This window comes from Galeopterus variegatus, unplaced genomic scaffold, assembly GCF_000696425.1.
Source record: "Galeopterus variegatus unplaced genomic scaffold, G_variegatus-3.0.2 Scaffold39, whole genome shotgun sequence".
NCBI lineage: Eukaryota > Metazoa > Chordata > Mammalia > Dermoptera > Cynocephalidae > Galeopterus > Galeopterus variegatus.
This window is the reverse complement of record NW_007726150.1, coordinates 761,805-784,576: the sequence shown is the minus strand read 5'-3', so window position 1 is coordinate 784,576 and position 22,772 is coordinate 761,805. Positions and strand designations below refer to the sequence as shown.

At 36.4% G+C, this 22,772-nt stretch overlaps 1 protein-coding gene and 1 long non-coding RNA gene across 6 annotated transcripts in view; one reads left to right on the top strand and one right to left on the bottom strand.

The window, feature by feature from the left end:
* EPHA5 (EPH receptor A5) overlaps positions 1-1,996 on the bottom strand; it is a 340,114-nt gene extending 338,118 nt beyond the window's left edge. For 2 of the 5 annotated variants that reach the window (XM_008571411.1, XM_008571425.1), the window contains exon 1: positions 1,049-1,996. In XM_008571411.1, coding sequence (XP_008569633.1) covers positions 1,049-1,232 — 184 coding nt within the window. In that variant the 5' untranslated portion in view covers positions 1,233-1,996. The remainder of the gene's footprint in view (positions 1-1,048) is intronic. The other 3 variants (XM_008571402.1, XM_008571416.1, XM_008571434.1) reach the window with 2 other exon arrangements.
* Positions 1,997-2,082: 86 nt separating this feature from the next.
* Positions 2,083-21,935, top strand: LOC103589423. Its single transcript, XR_550389.1, has 3 exons — positions 2,083-2,155; positions 13,157-13,430; positions 21,270-21,935. It is a non-coding gene; the product is annotated as an uncharacterized LOC103589423 (long non-coding RNA).
* The last annotated feature ends 837 nt before the right edge of the window (positions 21,936-22,772 follow it).

The following is a 22,772-nucleotide window of genomic DNA, read 5'->3' as shown; positions in this document are numbered from 1 at the left end:
CCCCCCCCCCCCCCCCACCACCTCCGCGAGCGCAGCCCGGGTGTGAGACAGGAGCGAGGCAGCCGGAGGGGATAGGCTGAGGCCGAGGGCCGAAAGGCGCATGGGCGGGTAGTGGGTCTGAGCACGGCCCTCGGAGCACCGAGAGCGACACAGGGGTTGCTCCCGCGCCCGACCCTACTCTTCCAGGGAACGGCGGGGACAGTTTTATGGGTCCGGAGCGCAAGACTCGGGGTAGGGAGGGGGGCTGGATACTCCAGGATCCGGTTCGGGCCTGAGCAGGTCTTTTCCCTCTGGGAGACACGTCCCAGTGGATTCCAGCGGCAACTTCCTAGTGGCGACACTTCCTCCATCCCCCGCTTCTCCCGCGCCATCCATCCCACCTTCGCGCCTTCTTCCACCTTTGCCTGAGTGTGACAGTGAGCTCCCCCAAAGAGATGGGCACCCGACAGTGTGGGGTACCTTCTGTCCTTCACCATACCCCTCCTTCGGGAAATAAAATCTCTTGCCACCCACCCAGAATAGCAGCTGGTTATGCCCTAAATAACAGCTCCCAGCAGGCACTCTCCCCCAAAATAAAAGCATCCAGCCACCCCCACAACGTCTCCTATCACCGGACTCAAATAACAGATAACGGTTTCTAAAAGCCCCACCGCTCCCCCGCTCCCAAGATCAAACAGTTCCTACTCCTTCAAGCCCGAAATGTCACTTCCCTACGCGCCTTAAGTGAGAACCAGCCGCACCCAACCTCCCGGCGCGGGTCTCAGATCCCTCCTTTCTCCCTGGCTTCCAACTTCCCAGCCCCCCAACCAGCCCTCTGTCCACATGCAGGTTCCTCGCCCAGCACCCCACAGCTAATGTCAAACAATGCAACCAGAGACAGCAGAGAGGGAAGGAAAAGGCCAGCGAAAGCGGACGACAAATATTAATTCTAGGTGTGCAGTGAGGTTTAGTCCCCTGCAGCAGCGTCCAGCGCGCCGCGACCGCACTCCCAGGCCCCGCCTCGCCCCTCCGCCCCAGGTCGCCACGGTCCCCACCCCCATTTCCCTACCTTCGTTGCTGGGGCTGGCTAGGAGTGTCCGGAGCGCGGCGCACAGAAGAAGGCACGTCCAGAGGGGGGCCCTGCGAGGTACGGAGTAGCAGCCAGCCAGGGACACAGGAGTTCTGGGCTTGTCGCCGCCCCCGCCGCCCGGGGGCCGCCGGCGTCCCGCACCCCGGGGCCCTGAGCCCCGCATCTTCTCCTCGCCTCCTGCGCCGCTGCTGTCCCGCGCGGCTCAGTCCACAGCTCCGGCCTCGCGGAGGGGGCGAGGGAGACTCAAGGCTCCTCCTGGTCCCCCGTGGGGTCCTATGCCTTCTGGCACGTGGATCCTCCAAATGCGGGAACCACGGATCCGCTGAGACGGCTGAAGTTTGCCTCGGGCTCCTCTCGCCCTCGCCTTCAGTGGGGTTAAATGAAATCCTATTTCTGGTTGCTGGTACAGTTCTGGACTGGGCTCAAGGGTGCCGGGAGGGTCCCGCGTGCTGTTCCTTTGCCTCTTAACACTTTTTAAGGATTGCGATTTTTTTAAATGCCCCTGGGGAAAGGTAAAGATTCCTTTTCAGTCCTCAGTGCTGAAATTGACGAAGGTAAGGAAACCAAGTCATCTTAAACCGAAATCCCCAATAAAACAGGAGGGAAACGCAGGGTGGTTAAGGATAAAGGAAGAGAAGTTGAGAAAACGCACGGCGGGGAAAACAGGAGAGAGACGAGCAAAAGCAAAGATCCAGAGAGTTCAAAGAGGCTGGCAGAAGGAAATAGCTGCCGGCTGAGTGCTGACGAGAGGAGGCTCTGGCGCGGCGAGCGGGCGGGAGCGCGAGCCCGGCTGCGGCGGCGGCCCGGGGCGGCTGCGGTTCCCGCTGCGCTGGGAGGAGGCGGTGTGTGCGCGGCTGCGAAGGCGAGCTTGAAACTGCACCGCCACGGCGCGCTCCTGCTGTGTCTGGAGCTCCGGCGTCTCCTCTACCTCCCCGCTCTGCACCTCCCACCCTCCTTCCCTCCTCCTCTCCTCTGCTCCCCCGCCCTCCGCGGCTCGCAGCCTCGCCAGTGAGCATCTACTGTAAGTGTGACTTGTTTAGACGAAGTCACACACCCACGGAGGGAAGTAACCTGCAGGCTGCCGTGGTGAGTGTTGCCTAGCGGTCTCCGGGAAAGGCGCGTCTTCCTCCCCGGGTAATTAGGGTGCAGAATCCTCCTGACGACGCCTGCGAGGACCGGGGTTCCCGGGAGGCGGGAAGGAACATCAACTCTAGCTCAGCTGGCAGCCTTCAGAGAAGCGGGTTCCTGGGTTTGGCATATTGCCTGCTGCCCCTCACAGGCTTGTGGCATCAACAACCTTGTCGTCACATAGCCCCGCATTCGCTGCCTCTGCTGGTCCGTGGCTAGTTTCTTAAACACCCCTATCGCTCACTGCTCTTGACCCTTTCTGTTCTTGCAATACTTGGCGGCTGGAGCGGGAATTACTCAACATTTTATTCAAGACTAAATTTTAGAATATCCAAATAGAGAGGCGGTAGCTCTGTTTAAGATTTCAGGGACTCAGTGAATTTAGCTGTTGAGATTTGTAACGTACCAGGTACTTTAAGATATGATGATTTAATTCACTTATGTCATTGATGGAATATTTCAGCGTTTTAGAGATTATATAATATGCAGTTACATGCGATTAATTCCCGTGAAATTAACATGGGTCAAATAATTTTAGGGCTTTCTAAAATTTTAATTATTTTAATTTCTTGTGTTCTATTGTATTGAGAGACTTACAAATAGGAGAAAAAATAGTTTGAGACAATTAACTATATGCTTCACCTCCATTGTCTTTCCTTGTTTTAACATTTTCCTTCAATTTTGTCATTAATTCTTTCAAACAGATAACATCTGAAGGTTTAATATAGTGACATTAAAAAGAAAAAAAAGACTGCAAAGAAAGCATCTAGAAAAAAGTGTGATTTGACAAGAAAGGGATCTCATTTGAATTGGTATAGTAACCACTGTAAAGATTGGGCTTGTATTCAAACCTAATAAAGGTAATTCTGCTCACCAGCTTTGGCATATTTAGAGCTGTGTTTGTCTTCACAGTAATTTTCTCACAATCTTCAGCTGACGACATTTGTTTTTTCTTGAATATATTTGCAATAAAGATGAAAGAGTAAAGCAGAAGTGACCCAATTTTGTAAAGAGGTGGAAGCTCATTTTTTATTTTATTATTATGATTATTTTTTTTTTTTACTAAAATGTTTTGGCACCAAAAGCCTGAAAACAGCTTCTTTCTATTATATGCTCCAAATGCATGAAACAAATTTATAGGAATGGCAGTGAATCAGTCTTTTAGTTTGGCAAAATCCTCACAGTAAGACAGAAAGTTAAAATTTATCTTTCTATTTGAAGACCATTCAAAGTGTAAGCCTTCCCCCGCCCCCTGACATTTATAGTTGAGCTACTCAAAAATATCTAAACAGAACATCAACTAAGATATCTAAAGCCTAGGAATACATAATAAAGCTAATATGAGACATAGGTATTTAATGGGGCTTTGAGCTAGTTTCTTTACTTATGTAGGCCTTGAATCTCATCAATATAAAATGAGGGTTTTGGAGAAGGTCCTCAAACTCCCTTCTATTCCATAGTATTTGCATTTCTGTGTTACTTCCTTGCTCATCTATCTCTAATTATTTACTATTGATTAGAAAATAACCAAATTTCTTCAGCCTGGAATGTAAAGCCTGCTACTGCAAAGGTCTTAAACAAATTTTCTATTTTATTTTACACTAAAATTTACAACTCAGTGTTCCTCTAAATTGCCTCATGCCTCTCTGATTTTTATGCCTGTCACTTAATTCCACAGAAAATTTATCCCTTCCCCAAAATATCGACATCCCCCGCTCCCCAACGCACATATTGTTGTCATGTAAATCCTGCCCAGTGTCCAAGGGGAGTCAGGCACTCAAGCCTCATTCCTTCTTTTCTCAACAAGAAATGACTTGGTTTTCTTCAAAGTATCCATAGATTGTAGTTTATGTCAGTCAACATAATGCCATATTTTTTGAATGGAAACCTGGAAAAAATTGTCCAAGTATATATAAAGGGACAGAGGCACAGAATTTAAGCCAGGTATGTCAAAGAAACCCTGGGACACTAGTCATTATGGTCATCATTACATGATCTGCTACTCAGGACTACTAACTTGTTAAATGATTGAAAATACAGAATGCAAAGTCTTTTGTATTCTCCACCTTAACTAGCAGCCATCTTTCTCATAGCTGTTTAATAATATTTATTACATATGTTGGAAGGAATGAACAGCTATAACATGAAGCCCCAATAACAGCAGTGAAAGCCATTTTTTGGTCCAATGAGGGTTAATCAGAGAAGGCAATGATGGTGGTTTGGCTTGGGCCTCAGAGGATATCTTACATTTGGTCATGTGCTGATTTCTTGGCATGTAAATTATTTACTATTGATTAGAAAATAACCAAATTTCTTCAGCTTAGAATGTAAAGCCTGCTACTGCAAAGGTCTTAAACAAATTTTCTATTGTATTTTACACTAAAATTTACACACTTATACTGGTCTATGGCATTTCACGAAAATGAGATTTGTTTTGTTTTGTTTTTTTCCTACTAATTGCTTTGCATAACAGAAGTCTATGGACATCAGTACTGGTTTAGATGTCCTATTGTTTGCATTTCTCACTGTCTGGGATGACTACTATGGTCTCAAAAGGTGAAAGTGGCAGATGTCTCCTTAGATCTCTGCTTGAACATGGATTTAGTACTAAGCTTTCATGAAGGAAGAATATTCAAATTAACCTTGATAAGGAACCTTGAAAGTTTACTCCCTCATAAAAAAAAATGTTAATATTGTAATTAAGTTCAATATATTAATAACCCTGAATATATTTTCACTGCATTCAAAATAGAACAAAACCATTCCTGAAAGACTTGCTAGTATTTACTGAAGGTTTGCTGTGTGTGAAATATTATGTGATGCTTTTATATTAATTATTTTACTTAATGCTGATGCTTTAATCATGATTTTGATGTAATTATTATCCCCATGTTAATGATAAGAAAACTGAGAAAATGAGCTTGGGTGAGCCGAGTAGTCTCACAGCTGGTAAGACATGGGAAGTTCAACCCATGGTACTGGCTCTATTCAAGAAAACTCTAATGTAACAGAAGTAAAGAATATATGTGACAACCAGTTGGACAGAAAAAGACAAAGAAAAAGAGAACCACTCCAAAATTCTGCATTAATGGGAGCAATTAATAGATAAAAATATTACAATTTTCATGTTCATTTAAATCCAAAAGCAATTTAACAAATAATACAGTGCGGGTCATATAAATGAATAGGAAAAAACAAACAAACAAAAAAAAAAAAACAAGAAACTAAGGATTATAAATAAGCATTACTTAAAGAAAAAAGACTTTTTTGTAAATATGAAAACATGAATATGGTTTGTTTTTGTACAATGGACGGTGGACCAAATTAAAAAAATAACAAGATTGAGGTCTGTGGTCAGATAATACTAGCACAAGCAGATTACACAATAACCATGTAAATCATGGTAGAAAACATAAGCAATAGTGTTTACAAAAACAATCTAAATAAAACTATGTTAACCCAAGAGCATTTTTTCCCTAAAATATTATGTAATCCTAGCAACTTTGAACTATCGTTTTCAATGTTTTTAACACTTATTTGTTTTCTCTATTTGGGAGAATTTGTTGCAAAACAAAAGCAAAGCAAACTTTTAACTCATGATATATTCTAGATGAGAAATTATAAGATTTCCTAATGAAACTATAAGATACCTTAATGAAGCTACTTTTTCAGATCTATGATTTGCTTAAGAGAATAGATGTATAGTAATATTAATTATTTTGGTTCTAAAGCTAAATAGTGACTAAAATATATTTAAGCAATTAATAGCCCTTGGAGTTCAAAACCAAGATAATACTATAATATATCCATTATTTTATATGTTGCATTTAAATTTAATGAACATAAGACAGAAAATATTTTAATTTTTGTTTGGTGTTATTTCTGTTTGTTTCTTAGACATATTTTTCCTGAAGTCCTAGAATCTCTCTCTCTACTAAAGACCTAAATGTCTACCTATTAATGTGAGATTAAGTTTTATTTAAATTTAATCAGTTATCAGTTGGGTGTTCAGTTTAAAAAATAATGAATAATAGCATTCTGATAAATTAATGAGAACTTAAATATATAATTTATCTTATTAGTTAATACATTAAAGTATTACTCAGCAGAAATTTTACTCATTAAGCATGTTGATATCCTAATCAGCACTTATTTTTTCTCCTTTCTATGAATGCTGAGAATAGAATCAAGTCCTCACATTGTCCATTAATAAGGAGTTTTGTAGCAAAGAAGGAACAAGATGTTCAAATAAATTACAGTGAGCCAAAGAACCGCAGTGGTTGTTGGTGGTGGTTTATTCTTTAATCATTCCTATGTCAATGTGCTGGGATTGAAGACATTGCAGCATAAATGTGAGGCCAAGTCTGCTGCAGTTTATGATGAGCCATAATGACTTGCCAGAAAGTTCTGTGGTTGTTTGTTTCAACATCTTGGACAACTGGCCTCATATGAAGATGTGGACACTGAACTCTCGTGACTGGGGAAGTAGGAAAAGTGTGCACAGGCGAGTCAGAATATTGAAGTGACACTACTGTGAGAGTTAAAAGTCCGCCTATTCTAACCCATCTTCTAGACTCTAGAAATATTTGCCAATATGTGAAAAATAAACTATAATAGTTTTCATATTTTATATCGAACTCAGTGCATATACAGACCTGAAGTTTATAACTAATTGATTCTTATATGAACACAGTTCATAAAATAATTAGTTTGCGAAGGGGAAAAACTGATAAATTTTCTCAATGGCATAAGTGAAAATGGAGCACATATGCAACCAGGCTTTTGATACCACTGTTATTTGTCTATGGAACAGGCTTCTAGATAAAAGTTAGCAATGATAATCTCATGTACTCATATACTCTGCTGCAGAATGTTAATCTGGAGCATCATAGGGTTGTCTCATGATATCATCAAGTACCTTTAAAATATGGCTAGTTTTAGACCTAGCAATTACATTTTTTAAAATTTAAGCAAATAAATTAGTTAAGATTTGCTAAGTGATAAAAATCAGAAATACTCTAATCTTCAAAAGAAGTAGTAAATATATTGCATTATATCTATACAACGCAACATCATGAAACTGATGTCAGAGGAGGGGTGGCGGGGGTGGCAGTCAGCCTCAACCCACCCTGTTCTCTTACCAGGTTCCTGATTCTTCCATAGGAAAGAATCCAAGAGCAGAGTCACATAGAAAATGAGAACAGGTTTAATATAATGAATAAGAGATACAGATTTCACAGAGAGAGTGAGGCATTGCTGCAGAGACTGAGCAGGGTCCACACCAAATTTAATACAAAAGTAAGAAATACATACTTAAAGTTCAGTACAGAGAGCAAGTTAGCTCAAGAGAACGAGCAGCTGCTTGCTGAAAGTTTGATACAAAAAGAAAGAACTATACCCTCCACAGGCAGAGTGCAGGCTGGCTCCAGAAGAGTGAGCAACAGCCCTTCCCCCACCCCCCACCCCTTCCTCCCTCCCACCACCTTCTGCTGGGATTCGGCTTTTATAGTTTCACTATCTAATGGATATTCAGTTAAGGGGGTGGTTCCCAGTTATATAACATTAGTCTTGCAAATGTTCAGTTTGTCTCTTTCTGGAGGACCCTTCCTGTCCCCCAGCACAAGACATATTCAAGAACATTTTGTGCTCTCTAGCACCTCTAGTGGGCAGTCATTCAGAGGATAAACTCCACTTTACTGAGCATGCCTGCCTGCCAGGGTTATATAACCCCTCTCTACTGAGCATACCCAGCCACTAGATTTGCATAAGCCAGCCACTTGTGGTCTCATTTGTCCCTTCTGAAAATAGGTTCTAAATTGCAACAGTAGCTTTCCTCCAGGGGACCACCTAGACTAGGGAGCCTGGGACCTCAAGGATTGGCTTGAAACCCAGAGGCATGTTCTGAAACCCAAACCCAGGGAAACTGAGCGGCTCCTATCTCAGAACCATTTAAATGCTTGGAAGAATATTTATGTACATAAAAAATAGCTCTAAAATATCAAGTTATAAAGGCATAATAAAAAACTACGTTTTTTTTAAAGTTTGGAAAGCTGTATGCCATTAATGACATTCATTTATGACTGGCAGGATAATTTGTATTTATTTTTCTACTTTTAATTTTTGCATTTTCAATAATTAGTATTTATTATTTGTATAACATTAGAAAAACAGAAGTAAAAAGAAATCCTAGAAGAAAATTTGTATGCACCGAAGCATACACACACACACACACACACACAGAGCAGGAAAAGAAAACAATAAAGGGAGAGAGAGACACAGAGGAGAGCAGAAAGTTGGTGATAATAAATAACTTTATACTGCGACTTTTTTTTCCCAATTAATTAGTTTCTGTCCCTATCTAAAAACAGGGGAAATTACTTGCTTGACCTAATCATTTTCTGTGGCATAATCACATTTCTAATAATTCTGAAAATTCCGGGAGGCATGATTTCTGTTGTGCACCTCATTTCGGTGCATTTTCCTGCTGAATTTTCCAGCACCCCCACTTCATTGACTGCAGTTCTGCTCCTGTTTGTTTCTATACTGGCTTACCTCATAATTGACAGCATCGCTCTTTCTCTGCAGTCATATGTGTGGGTTCTCAATAGCTAATTTTCTTAAAATATGTGAAAAGAGAGAAAAACCGAATGACAGAATCAGTAAAAATTGATAATTGAATCCCTAAAGTTTTATGTCTAAAGTTTTATGGTCTTAGATATCGCAGAGAATTGATTTTTCATCAGATGTTTTCCTGCTGTCATCTTCCTGGCTTCCTTCCTCTTTGAAGACCATTCTCCATATCTACCTTCTTCAAGCTCCTAAATTTTTATCTTCTAAACCAAGAAGAAGATTTCTACAATCATTTTCTTCAGTAAATGCTTCTTTGCGCAATTTCTCTCTGCCCACAGATCCTCAACAATCATAACCCAAAATATCCATAAAGAGCTTTCCCTAATTCTATTGGCTCAAAATGGAGCAAGCTTCTGAAATAACACTTTTTTACATCATGTTTCCTTCTTGTTAAATTTATAAACTTTTATAAAAATATGGAAAGCTATATGGATAGGATAAGCATATATCATTATTTTAAATTGATAAAAGGACATACGGCAAATATAAAAATGTTACTGATGTTTGTAGTAAAACTCATTGATTATATTAAAGATCCTATCAGGCCTTTCTATTTGATAAATTAAAATGTATTTAATCATCAGTGCTGATGGCCACTCAGGAAGAACATGACTCAGTAATGGGCCTAAGCATGAATCATAAATTACAAATTGAAGCCACGGTTTAGAATCCACCAATAATTAAAGCTGAACTTGATTATTAAATGAAAAAAATATGAGAATAGATATGTGTGTTATTTCATAAAAAATTTATATTTAAAATATTAAACAATTATTTTTTTTTCCAGAGAATAAATGGCATAGGGAAAAAATGTCTTCCTCTTATTTACCTTTACAAAATTTATTTCTAGTATTATTTGAACCCTACAATCAAATTCCATTCCATGTTTATGAAGATTAACCAAAAAAATACCAAGAAAGGGCAGAAGGGAAATGCCCCCTTCAGTATTCAAAAAACAAACAAACAAAATAGAACACTTCCAAGCTCTTGGTCATGGGCACGTATATGGAGCATTCCTGCAGGCTTACCTCCCATCGGAGGTAAGTAGAAGTGAATATTATTAGTGCCTTCAAAATGTGATTATTCCAAAATGTAAACTTTTGCAATATCACATTTTCTCTTATGGTTTTGTCTGTCAAAATTATTTTACTTCAAGTGAGCTTTTTGTGAACATTTTGTTTTGAGATAATTATAGATTCACAGGATGTAGAAAAAGAAATGTGTAAAGAAATCCCATGCACCCTTCCCCAAATCTCCCCCAATGTTAACATAATACACATTTACAATACATAATAAAAACCAAGAAATTGACATTGCTACAATTCTTAGAGGTTTTTCAGATTTCAGAAGTTGTACACGTACTTATTTTTGATAGTGCATATGTGTGTGTATACATGTGTTTATGCAATTTTATCACATATGTAGCTTGTGTAACTACCAGGAAAATCAGCATACCCAATTGTACCATCACTACAATATTCCCTTATATTACCCCTCTATATCCATGCACTTACTAACCCCCATACCTAGGCCCTGGAAATCATTAGTCAATTTCCATTTATATCATTATGATACTTCGCAAATGTTCCATAAATGGAATGATGAATTATGTATCTTTTTGAGATTGGCTTTTTTTATTCAGCATAATTTCCTTGAGGTTCATCCACATTGTTTGTATATCAATAGCTCATTTCTTCTTATTGCTGAGTAGCCTTCTGTGGTGCTATGGTCTGAATGCCCCCTCTAAAACTCATGTGGAAATGTAATTGCCATTGTGAGGTGTTAAGAGGGGATAAGGTCATGAGGGCTCTGGTTTAGTGCCATTATTATATGAGTGTGTTAGTTATCACAGGAGTCAGTTCCAGATAAAAGGATAAGGTCAGCTCCCATTTTCTCTGTCTTATATGCTGGCTTGCCTTTGCTATGAATTGCCAAGCTCTATGAATTGTGCCAATGTCAATTTCTTGGTTTTGATTATGTATTGTAAATGTGTATTATGCTAGATTTGGGGAAGTATACATGAGATTTCTTTATGCACTCTTTTCTACTTCCTGCCGTGGGATCATACAACAAGAAGGCCCTCACCAAATAGCTGATGCTGGCTCCATGCCCTTGGACGTTGCCACCCGAACCACAAGCCAAATAAATCTCTTTTTTTATAAACTACCCAATCTGTGGTATTTTGTTATAGCAGCAGAAAATGTACTAAGACACATGGTATGGATGTACCAGAGTTTGTTTAACCATTCCCTTCTTAAAGACATTTGGTCAGTTTTCAGCTTTGAGCTATTGCAAATAAAGCTGCTATGAATATTCAGATACAAGTATCTATGTGAAAATAAATGTTCATGTCTGTGGGGTAAATGCCTATGAGAGTAATTGTTAGCCTGTGTGGTAAGTCAGTTTTCATCATCAGTTTTAATGATGTGGGTTTATAGCCATGCCCATTACACCCCCAACTTATCCAACAAAAAACAGGATAAATCAGATCCAGTTGTATAATAAATCTCCGTAAAGAGAAAATATTAGGACACAAAAATATTCAACATGTACACAAAACAGTAAAGCGAAATAGCCAATGGAATATTGATCTTTTTTAATTTTATGAGAAAAATTCAGAAAATCAAAGGAATATCTTGATATATATAAATTCTATAACATATTTCTGTATTTAAACTTTAAGTATTCTAAAACAAGAATGAGTCAAGAACAAATTACCTTGATGAAGTAATACCCACATAAACTTTTACTTTCTTGATTTACTCAAAATATATTCTTCAGCATCATTCTATCTCTTTCAAGAAATTGGTTCAGACTCTTAATACTGTATTCCAATATCCAAATAAGTAACTCATATCAGTTGGTCCCAAACTGATATTTCAAAAGATGAGTTCAAATACATTTGCAGAGATATTTATGTGTTCATTCAAACTGAACAGTACTTCTTATCTTTTGAAATGTCAGGCGGCTGGTCTGAAGAAACGTAAACAGATCTCTTTTTAAACATCATCACACATGTGGGCATAGGATTATGACTTGGTTTCTCTAAGCACACTGTGGGAACAATATCATATTTACTTGTGTGTGTAGTTTTTTGTTTTGTTTTGTTTAGTTTTCATAAAGAAAGGGGGAAAAAAAGCGTTTGCCAAGCAAGAATCAACCATCTTAATTATTTTGTATTGAGTTTTACTTGAAGTCCCTTTTTCTATCTTCCCATTTTGGGATTTTCTCATGGCTTTAAGTGGGTTAACACTTAAATTTATTGTCATGAAGCAGTGTAATACTATGAAAACTCAAGAACTCTATAGTTTAGACCAAACATTTTAACAGGATTTTGAAACTTAAATTTGATATTAAAATATTAAAAACAAAAAATTGCAAACAACCATGTTAAACATTTATGTACCCTTAACTCCATATGTATGAATGCTAGCTTCAATATTTAATTAAAATCATTAAAAGGTAGTGATAAATCTGTGCATTATGCAAAGATAGTAGAGTGAATCCATTTTAGATGGTTCCTGAAAATTTACTAAAATTACTCATAAGATAAATTTTTAAAACAAACAAAATTACGGGGCCGGCCCGGTGGCGCACTGGATAAGTGCGCCGCTTGGGAAGTGTGGTGGCGCTCCCGCCCGAGGGTTCGGATCCCACGTACAGACCGGTTCCCGCTCACTGGCTGAGCGAGGCGCGGGAGCAGCACCGAGGGTTGCAATCCCGTTGCCGGTCCCTGGTCCGGTACGGGGGCAACACTGAGGGTTGCGATCCATTGTACCCGGACATGGAAAAAGATAAAAGACAAAAAAATAAATAAATAAATAAATAAAATAAAACAAACAAAATTACAAAGAGCAAAAAAACAGGAAAGGAGACAATAGAAAAATATTTTTGGAAGCTGGACAGCAAATGGATGAGTGGTAAATAATCTACTAGGTTCAAGAAAGTTGAATTCTAAATCAACAGGAGAAAAACTACATAGCAACTTAATTTTTACCACCAGCTCCAAGGAAGCTCAGAAATTTATGCATTAGGTAACTCTAATAATGTAATAATAGAATAAAAACATGAGTTTAAGTTGAGAGTATTTTAAAAAGAATTGTTTTTCCAGACTCTGGTCCCTGATCTCTGCAGTTAGGTAGATTGCCCTCTTCCTGGCCCCATTCAAAACTGGAATTTTATTCACTACAAAAAGTAAAACAGAAGGCCTCTATTCTAGTTTATCTCAGGCAGAATGAAGATAAGAGTATAGCATCCTGAATATCATATGTTATATCAGTTTTTTATTGCTATCGAACAAATAATACTAACACATTTATCACCTTACAGTTCCTTTGGATCTGGAAACTGGCAACAGCTTACCTGGGTTCTGTGGTTCATGCTCTCTCACAGGCTGAAATTAAGGTGTCGGACGGAACTATAGTCACCTCAAGACCCAACTGGTGAAGGATGTACCTCCAAGCTCACTGGCTTTCTTGTTGGCATGATTCAGTAATTCGTAGGGTCTTAGAGGCTCTCTTCAGATGCTCGCCACATGTATTTCTTAAACTTGTATCTTCATCAAAGTGAGCAAGCCAAGAAGATGAAAAAATATACAAGCCAGGTAAGAGTTTAAATCTGCTGCACCTAGCTCCAGAAGTGATATTCTATCACTTTTGCCTGCTTAATTTATTAGAAATAAGGCACTGGGTCAGCCCATACTTAGAGGTAGGGGATGTCCCAAGGATATGAATATCAGGAGATGAGATCATCAGAGACACGTGCCCAACACACCTGGCCTCTGTGCACTGAACTCCAGAACTGCCAGCCTTCCTGGCCCGGTCAGCTTTCAATCCAAGAAACAGGACATAAAAATGGATCAATACAAAAAAAGAGCTTTTAAAAATTAAATATATATGATTGAAATGAAAAATTCAATAAAAGGGTTGATTATACTTGAGGAAAATGGAGCAAGGAGGCAAAAGCCAGGGATACAGCAGAGTGAATATAAGAAAATCAGAGGACCTGTTAAAAGGTCAAAAGATTCTAAGATGATATTATTCTAAAATAATAATTCCAGAAACATAAAAGAGAATAGAAGAAAAAATCATCAAAAAAATTAAAGTAAAACATGTACAAATGAAGGATTTTAGTTTGCATATTGAAAGCCAGTAATACCACACATCAAGTGATTAGTAAATGGATAAAAACAGGCTGATGCAAAGGAACGTTGACATGACATTTCAGAACAATGTTGAAAAAGTGAAGATGCTATTAGCTTTTAGAGAGACACACACAAACATCAACTGAGACATATAGAAAGAGTCAGGAATCAGAATCACTTTAAGTGTGTGAACAGCAACAATGGATAACACATGGAGCAATGTATTCAAAATGCAGAAGAAACAATATTTCCAACCTTGAATTTTACCTCCACCTGAATTATCAGTATGTATGAGGTATGAGAATTGAATAAATGTATATTTGTTTAGTACTGCCCATTCAACCTCTGTTAGGAAGGTACTGGATGATATGCTCTATCAAAACATGGTTATAAACCGAGAACTAATAACACATTGTATTCAGAAAATATATCTGCAGCACCAAGATAAGGAGAATAGAATTTTCAGAATAAGGTCAAAGATGATCCCAAGTAGAGATCTATACTCCAGGCCTGGAGGCCAATCAACCAGTCCTGACTGGGAAGATCAGGGGTTGTTGGAGAGATTTCTTTAATGCAGGGAAAAGAGTTTAATACAATTGACAAAGAATTTGGGATTATTTTAGTGATAGGTAGAAATATAAAGACAGTTTTTCATGGCAAACAAAGTTTCAAGGAAGGGGCAAACAACCATAAGATACATCTTGACTCACTTGTCAATAGCATTAACATAGTAATATCAATGTAAATAGTTAATGTATATCTAGTAAAACTTTTGATAAATAGAAGTGATGGGAGGATGGGAAGAAATGGTTATAGAAGGGAATGATGAAAGAGAATGAAATCTTCATTTTTGTTATTGCAAAATCAACAGATAATGCATAAACATTATAATACATTAGGATACTAAAGTATCCGCATTATTTAGAGAGATAGTGTGATATGTAAAGATAATCAGCTATGGTTGAAATGGTTGATTCAGGGTAGGGACAATGAAGCACTGTATAAAAAATCTTACAGAACTAAGTGCATCTTCAATCATTTGTGTATAACATTGATAAAAATAAAGCTAAAATAAAAAATAATCCAGTTTGTATGTTTTAAAATACTTTGTAAGTGAATGAAATGTGAGCTAAGGAATGGCTATTAACATTCAAGTGCTAAAAACTAATATAAATGTATGAAATCGCTAGAGGTGGGATGCTAATAAATGTAAATAACTGTTTAATTATAACTCCAAAATAGAATGTTTAAGTTTAAACAATCTGGAGAGATAAATTTAATTTTTTAAACATGAGATTTGTGATCTCAAAATATATTAAATATGAACCCAGAAAAATGGTAGGGAAGTAATGTAAGAAAAATGAGTAAAAGAGTCTCAAACAGTTTAGTTTTCATGTTAATATAACTCTTGTGTTTTGTAAACAAATATGTCAAAATTAATTAGTTGAATTGATATTAGCAGCCTATTTTTAAAACTACTATAGAAGGAATAAGTCAGTGAAACAAAAGTAGAAGAAAAAGGAGTTTTGAAAAGAATGAAATGAAACTATGCATTGGCTCAAATATAATGTTATGTAAATAAATATGAACAGCTTAAATTCTTTGATTTTAAACTTCCTTAAAGTGAAAATACTTAAGCTGAATAACAGGAAAAGCTCTTTAGTATTGTTGGGTCATGAATAATCTCTACTAGAAAATGCCCTTTCAAACAAAACCTAACAGATAAGAAAATTTGAAAATAATTTTGATAATATTTGAAATGATGGAGAGAAGATGGACGAAGGTGTTCGCAGTGAGATGGAATGCTGTATCCTTTTGACTTCTCAGTCTGTGGAGTTTCTTCCATTCTATAATGAACTACTTATATATCACTTCTTATTCAAGCGTTTACCAATAGGCCATAACCTTAAAGAAGGAATTGCCAGTAGTTGGGAGGATGATAGTCAAAGGGTACAGTTTCAGTTAGACAGGGTAAATAAGTCTGGGAGATCTATTATACAGCATAGGGCCTATAGTTAATGTACTGTACACTTGAAAATTGCTAAGAGAGTAGATCTTAAATGTTCACAATGCAAAAAATAAGTATGTGAGGTGATGGATATGTTAATTGGCTTGATTTAACCATTTCAGATTATATACATATGCTAAAACATCATGTTGTATACAAGAAATATATACAATTTTTGTCAAGTACATATTAATAAAAAAATGACTCTCCCCCCTTGTATTTGTGTATTTCTTCCAACGTAGCATTTAGAGTTAGTGGTCCGATGACTCTTTCCTTTACCATGTGAAGTCTTTACTGGCAGAAAACATATGATAGTCATTTTTGTTGACAATGCCTAGAATATTCTGAGATATGTATATATTCAAACTATGTTTGTGAATTGAATTAAGTTGATTTTTAAATGTTCTCTACCTCACTATTTACAGGTAAGAACTTTTCATAAATTATCATACTTTGTAATTTTGTGATAACCACTGTATATTAGAACCATGTCTAATTCATACATACTTGAATGTGTTAAGAATATTTTCAAGCTCTAAGATCATGGTATACTTACTTGCAAAATACTGATAATAAAATGCTGATTTTTAAATATCTTTGCATTTTAGAAGACATACATATTTTCAGTAAAATAATACACATATTTATATAAATGCATACACAAATATATATTCCCCGCTCTCTGCTCTTTCCTGTCTTCTTACTAAACAATCTATTATGGATTCTATTTCGGAATAGTATCAAAACTAGTAAAGAAGACACAATTGAGATGAAATGCTTTAAATTTTTTTTAGCATTACCTTAAGGAAATCACAAAAGTCAGTATGATATTAAAGACTAAATTTGAAGCTAAATTTATGTTGTGTTTTCTTCTTTTCTTTATTTTATTTTATTTTTATTTTTTGAGTGAAGTAAGTTTTTAGTTTTTCCTTCTAGCTTAATGAAAAACTTTTGATGGTAACTTAGGTATCAATTTTTAATAGAAGCCTAAATTCAAAAGCAAAAACCAAACCTTGTCTTAGTGATGAGTTGCTGAAATCAGCTTCACTATTTTATGTAAGTAAAAAGCAGCTTACTTTTAGTTAACGTATTTTAGAAAGACATGCGTTAAATTTCTAATGAAACTTTACACATGTGTTTAATTGCTTTTCAAATTCACACACAGCTACTGGTAAAATTGCTCTAATTGTGTTTACAAGATTGGTTGAAAAGTTCAATACCTGAGGAACAGCCATTTTCACAATTTTTACAATTCTTTCCTGTAGCTATTTCTAGAACTGGATTTATAAACTGCTTTCAAGTTAGTCTCAGCCTCAACCTCAGAGTCCTGTCTTCTCACATCTCCCATAGCTTGGGAATTGCTAATTAGTGCAGACAAATTCATTTATTCATTCTGGTTCTTTTTCAGGTATTTAGGTGTTCTAAGTTGTATAAATTTTGCTTTGAGTTGTGTAGCACTTTCTTTGTGTTCTTCCCGTCTGATTGCATTTCTCATATCTGAAATAAGAAAGTCAAATGGAAGACATTCGAGGTACTCACTGATTATATTAAAACACAATGGTATGTCAAGTTATGCATTTTTTAGGAATTAAGTATCTATAATTTGGTCATCAGTGAAAGGAAAATATTAATTCTTTAATGTTCATTAACCTGATGCATATAAATTAATAGTAATGTAATTACTAAACAGACTACCCACCCAGCTCTATAGGACATACGCAAATTCTAAAATGCAAAGTCTATTTCTGTAAAGGAATTGTTGAATATATCTGTGGCCAGCTTTTGAAATTAGGGAGGACCTATTTGTTTGTTTCTGCACGGTCCTCTGCTTCCCTGTGGTGAGAATAACAGTCTTAGACAAAGATGTGTTCAGCCTGACTCAAATATTATGGGAATTCCATTGGAATTTACATTGACTTAGAATGTTGCTGAGAAACTAGTTATCCCTAAAAGAAAATTGTATCTATTTCCATAAATTTTCCCAATCTTTATATTCTGTTGCTTAAAAATGACTTCTGTAATTATTTACATATAAACTATTATGAAAATTGTAATATCATCTATACTATTTAAACATGTATGGCAGCATAATTAAGTTGTCATAAGCATCACTAGTAATAGACTATCCCAGAACCTCACTGATTCTTCTTTTTTTTCCCCATTTAGTGCTAAATATATTGAGAAAATAATGCTGATAAAATTTCTAGACAGGAGGTTACTGGGCTACTGTTCTTTCCAGCATATACAAAAGCTAACACTATCTCTTTCTCTGGCCCAGTGGCCCTAAAGCTTTTAGATAACAAACCCTATCATTAAAATATTTTTGGACAAATATCCCAAAACATGTTTATTTATTTATAAATTATAAACCCCTACTTTTTTGCTCATGCACTATGTACAATGATCACAAAATTTATTTTAATTAATATGTATATTCATTCTTTAAATTGTCTTTTTGATGATTTAGAAACTTTTTGCTGACCTCTTGTCATTTCAGTTTAGACCATCATTGTTTTGTCCTGAGGTGTGGCCTACCAAAATATTGAACTTGGTTAAAAATATAAGTGCTGCCACCTTTTCATGTTTTGCTCATGTTTGGATCATTAAGCCTATATTACAATTAATACATGTTTATTTGGCAAAAATCTGTATAAGCAACTTGTCCATTTTGAGTAAAATCAATTAAAACTATAAATTATAATGCGTAAGTCCACTCAACTTTGTGTGAAAACTTCAAGAAGTCACAAAATGCTGAGGCAAATAAAAGATTAAGTGTGACACTGTCAATCTCTTCAGGATATAGAACTTCTATACACAGGGCACATTGCATGCCATCTGTGACATGAGACCACTCAGAAAAGGGACTAGGCAAGGAATCAATGTATATATATGTAAACCCTTCAAAGGATTGTCGCTGCTTTGCAGATAGCTTCCTTAGATATCTTCCAGCTGGGGTATATATATACCCTGGGGTTATAAGACATAAGCACAGACGGTTTAAGGAAATTCATTTCCTGGTCTTTATTTCCATCTGTATCCTCTCCTATGCCTGATATGGTTCCTGAGTGAAGCAGTTCCTTTCATACCTCCCCTTTGTCAATTATGTTTATTCCTACTTTTTACTAGAAAGGAATATTTCTCACCCATCCTAACACCACTAATTATGTTGTATTGTACCAGGATGTGAAATTTTCCAGAATTTTACACACACACACACACACACACACACACACGCACAGAAACACAAACACACACAGACGTACACAGGATAAACTAGATATTGGTATCAGGGTTGAGAAAATAAATGACTCTGATGACTAGAAAACAAATGCTTTTCCAGGTGTTTTCTAAATCATGCTTTTCAACAAAATCAAAGGACAACCAAGTTTAGCTGTCAGAGACAGACTATTAAAAAAATATTTTTAATGGAAAATCAACATGTGATTTTTGACCCAAAACTCAGAAAAGATTCAAAGAGTTGAGTTACATGCTAATAACAAGTCCATCTGTTCTATGTATTTCCTCATATGAACATAATTTCTTTATGCTCTGACCTACTTTTTTTCTACAAGGGAATGAATGGATGTTGAACCCTGCATTTTCTCACAATAGATAATACTCATCCATGGATACATGATACATCTATATGTGACAGTAAAGATATGTCAAGCTAAAATAATTTTCTTGAGAACATGTACTGTCTTATGCTCACAGGAAATTTTTTTAAATGATTTTGAATTTAATAACTTTTCTTGTAGAAAAAAATACTTTTAACAAAAACTTAAGTGTGTTATATATATTTGAATAAAAACATACAGAAGAATTGGGATTAAGTTATTTTCTAAAGATGAAATAAAACATGCAATATATTTTTGTTCGTGTACTTTTTTAAAATCAGTGATGTTGTGTATCAAATCATTATGATATTTAGATCCCATCGGTTGTAACTGAAAGACTGACATAACATGTTTATTTTAAAATGCCAATATTTAAAAGGGGCAAAATTTTAATATTTTTGCTATCTTAAAGTGTTACAATTTAATCATCAACCTGTAAACTTTCTTGAGAACACTTATTTTATTCTAAATTCTTATGGGGTATATGAGAAAAAAATTATTTTAAAAACTGCTTTAGATGAGAACTACTGTTAAAACATCAGTCTATATTACAACTTGATAATGATAAGATCCAGTCATATTTCAGCCACCAGATAATAGTGTCCTTGTATCTTGTGGGAGAGAGAGAGAGATTATGAGAGAATGACAGGAGGATTTTAGATCTGATGAAAAACCAATAGTTATTTTCTGAAATAAATTTAATTACTGGTATTCCTGAATGAAATCAACAATACGTCTGTTATGTCTTCTAGATTAGAAGGATTATTACCTAATGGATTTTGTGTTTGAGGATAGTCTTCAATGTCAAAATGATTTTTTGTAAAGTGTAACTGCTTTATTACAATTACTGCTACTACTACTGCTACTTATGTACATGAATTATGTTTACAGCACAGGAAATTTGACCAATTTCTATGGGTCATTATAGGCCTCTGTACATTGGTCATATTTGTAAGGCCATGTGTGATTTTAACATCTTTTCTGGAGTGACAACCAGTATATTATCTGTAAAGAATTTTACTTTATATTGAAAAATCTATCATTGATACTTCCCAAAAGTTCTAGATCCCAAATTGCTGTTTTCATAGCATCGCTGCCTTAAATTAGGAAGAAAACCTTATCACTCCAAGCTCTCCTTGTTTCTAATTGGTAAAAAAAAAAAAAGTTTTTCAATAAATAAAAATGACACAGATGCATACACATATTGCATCTTAGAATGAGGACATAATGAAGCAGCATTATTCACTTAGGGAACATGGAGAAAGCAAATGATTAAAAATAATCCCATTATCCAAATGCCATGATCTGCATCAATGTATTCTATGAGTGGGTAGAGAATCAGAAAATATGAAATTCAATTCGAAAGATATTTTAATAAAATCTAGAACATTTTGTTAGACTTCAACCCAATGATGTTTGCCCAAAGTCTTTTTCATAAATGATGACAATTTTTCATATTTATTATAATAGAAACATCAAAATAAAAGAGGTAGTGTCTCTGATATTGGACATTTTATACTTTCTTTGTACTACTTATTCTATATATGCTATTAATTCTTTTTTATTACATTTCCTTTGAGCTATCTACTTATATCTAAAATGTGTGCATATCTCTGACTGAGTTTTATCTATTTTGTTTTTTTTTCCCTGGTCACACAAATGGACATTTTTAAGGCTCCTTTGTAGTGATGTGTGGCCACATCAGTTATGTCCAGCATATTGAATATGAAGTCATCTGCTCCTCTTCCTGGACTAGACAGTAAACACCCTCCAATGTCTAAGCCATGCTCTTCCCATCAGTTGGCTGAATGAAGAATTCTAGGACTCAGAGGTGAGTGAAACCACAATCTGGAAGGATTCTGGAGGCCTGGATGATTGTGTGGAGCAGCATCTCCATGAAGTTCAGTTCTTTCTGTGATGTAAGCAAGAAATAAAGTACTCATATAAAACCAGTGAGGTTTAGTAGTTTGTTAAATCAGTTAGTCTACTCTGGCTAATACATAATCTTGTTGATGCCTTTTACCCATTATTTGATTAGCAGGACCTCACTTAAGTTGCTCATCTTTTCAAACATCCTTCTTATTTTTTGCAGGATAATTTTTATATCAAACAGCCGGTTAGTGGCTGCTTATTTCTAAATTATTTCTTTGGCTCACTATCTCTATTATAGCTCCCATTATGACCCAATTCCCTTGATATTTTGATGAGTTTGTTTTACTGCCTTACTTTTTTATGTTTCCCCATGATGGAGTCCTACGTTATCCTCTCTACACAAATCTCAGCTTTCCTTCCAGAGCCTGGTAAAGTTCTGCATTCTTTCCAAGCCTTTTCTGACTAGTCCCACCCTCTTTACATATTACACACTCCTCCACAAGCCCCCACCCCATCTCCCACTACACTGCCCCTCACTCACTCACTCACTCACTTTGGGTGTGTCCACATTGATTTATCCACTTTCTGAAAATTCTCTTACCTTAAAACCTCATGTCATTCAGATCTCTTATTAAATGTCATTTCTTAGGAAGGATTTTCCAGATTGCCCTGTTTAAATAGTTCTCCTACAGGCTGTCATTCTGCCTCTTTTTATTTTGCTTTATTTTCTTCCTATTGCCGACAACTATCCGAAATTTTATATCTGCTTATTTCTTAATTTACTATACCCTTCCCTAGAATGCAAGCTTGCCCAGAGCAGGAGATTTGTCTGTTTTGTGCTACATGTTCACTACCCAAAACAATTCTGGCCTTGTAGTTGGGGCTTAATAAATATCTTTTCAATAAAGAGATGAAGGAATCAATAAATTTATCCTTCTGAAATCCTATGGTAAAGGCGACTAAAACAAAAACCAAAGGAGTATTAGGTACTTTTCACATATATTACCTCTTTTGAATCTTTCTCTCTTTCCCATATGTCATTATTTAGAGATGTAGACAATGAGCTCAAAATTATCCTGTTATGAAATTGCAGTGGCAAATAGATATTTCTGTCTTTTTATTCCTGAGCCTGTGTAATTACCACAATATACATACACCAGCAGACAGTTTGTAGAGTCAGTCTTTTTTTTTTTTTTTGTCTTTTGTCTGTTTTTTCCGTGTCCGGCAACGGATCGCAACCCTCAGTGTTGCCCCCGTACCGGACCAGGGACCGGCAACGGGATTGCAAACCTCGGTGTTGCTCCC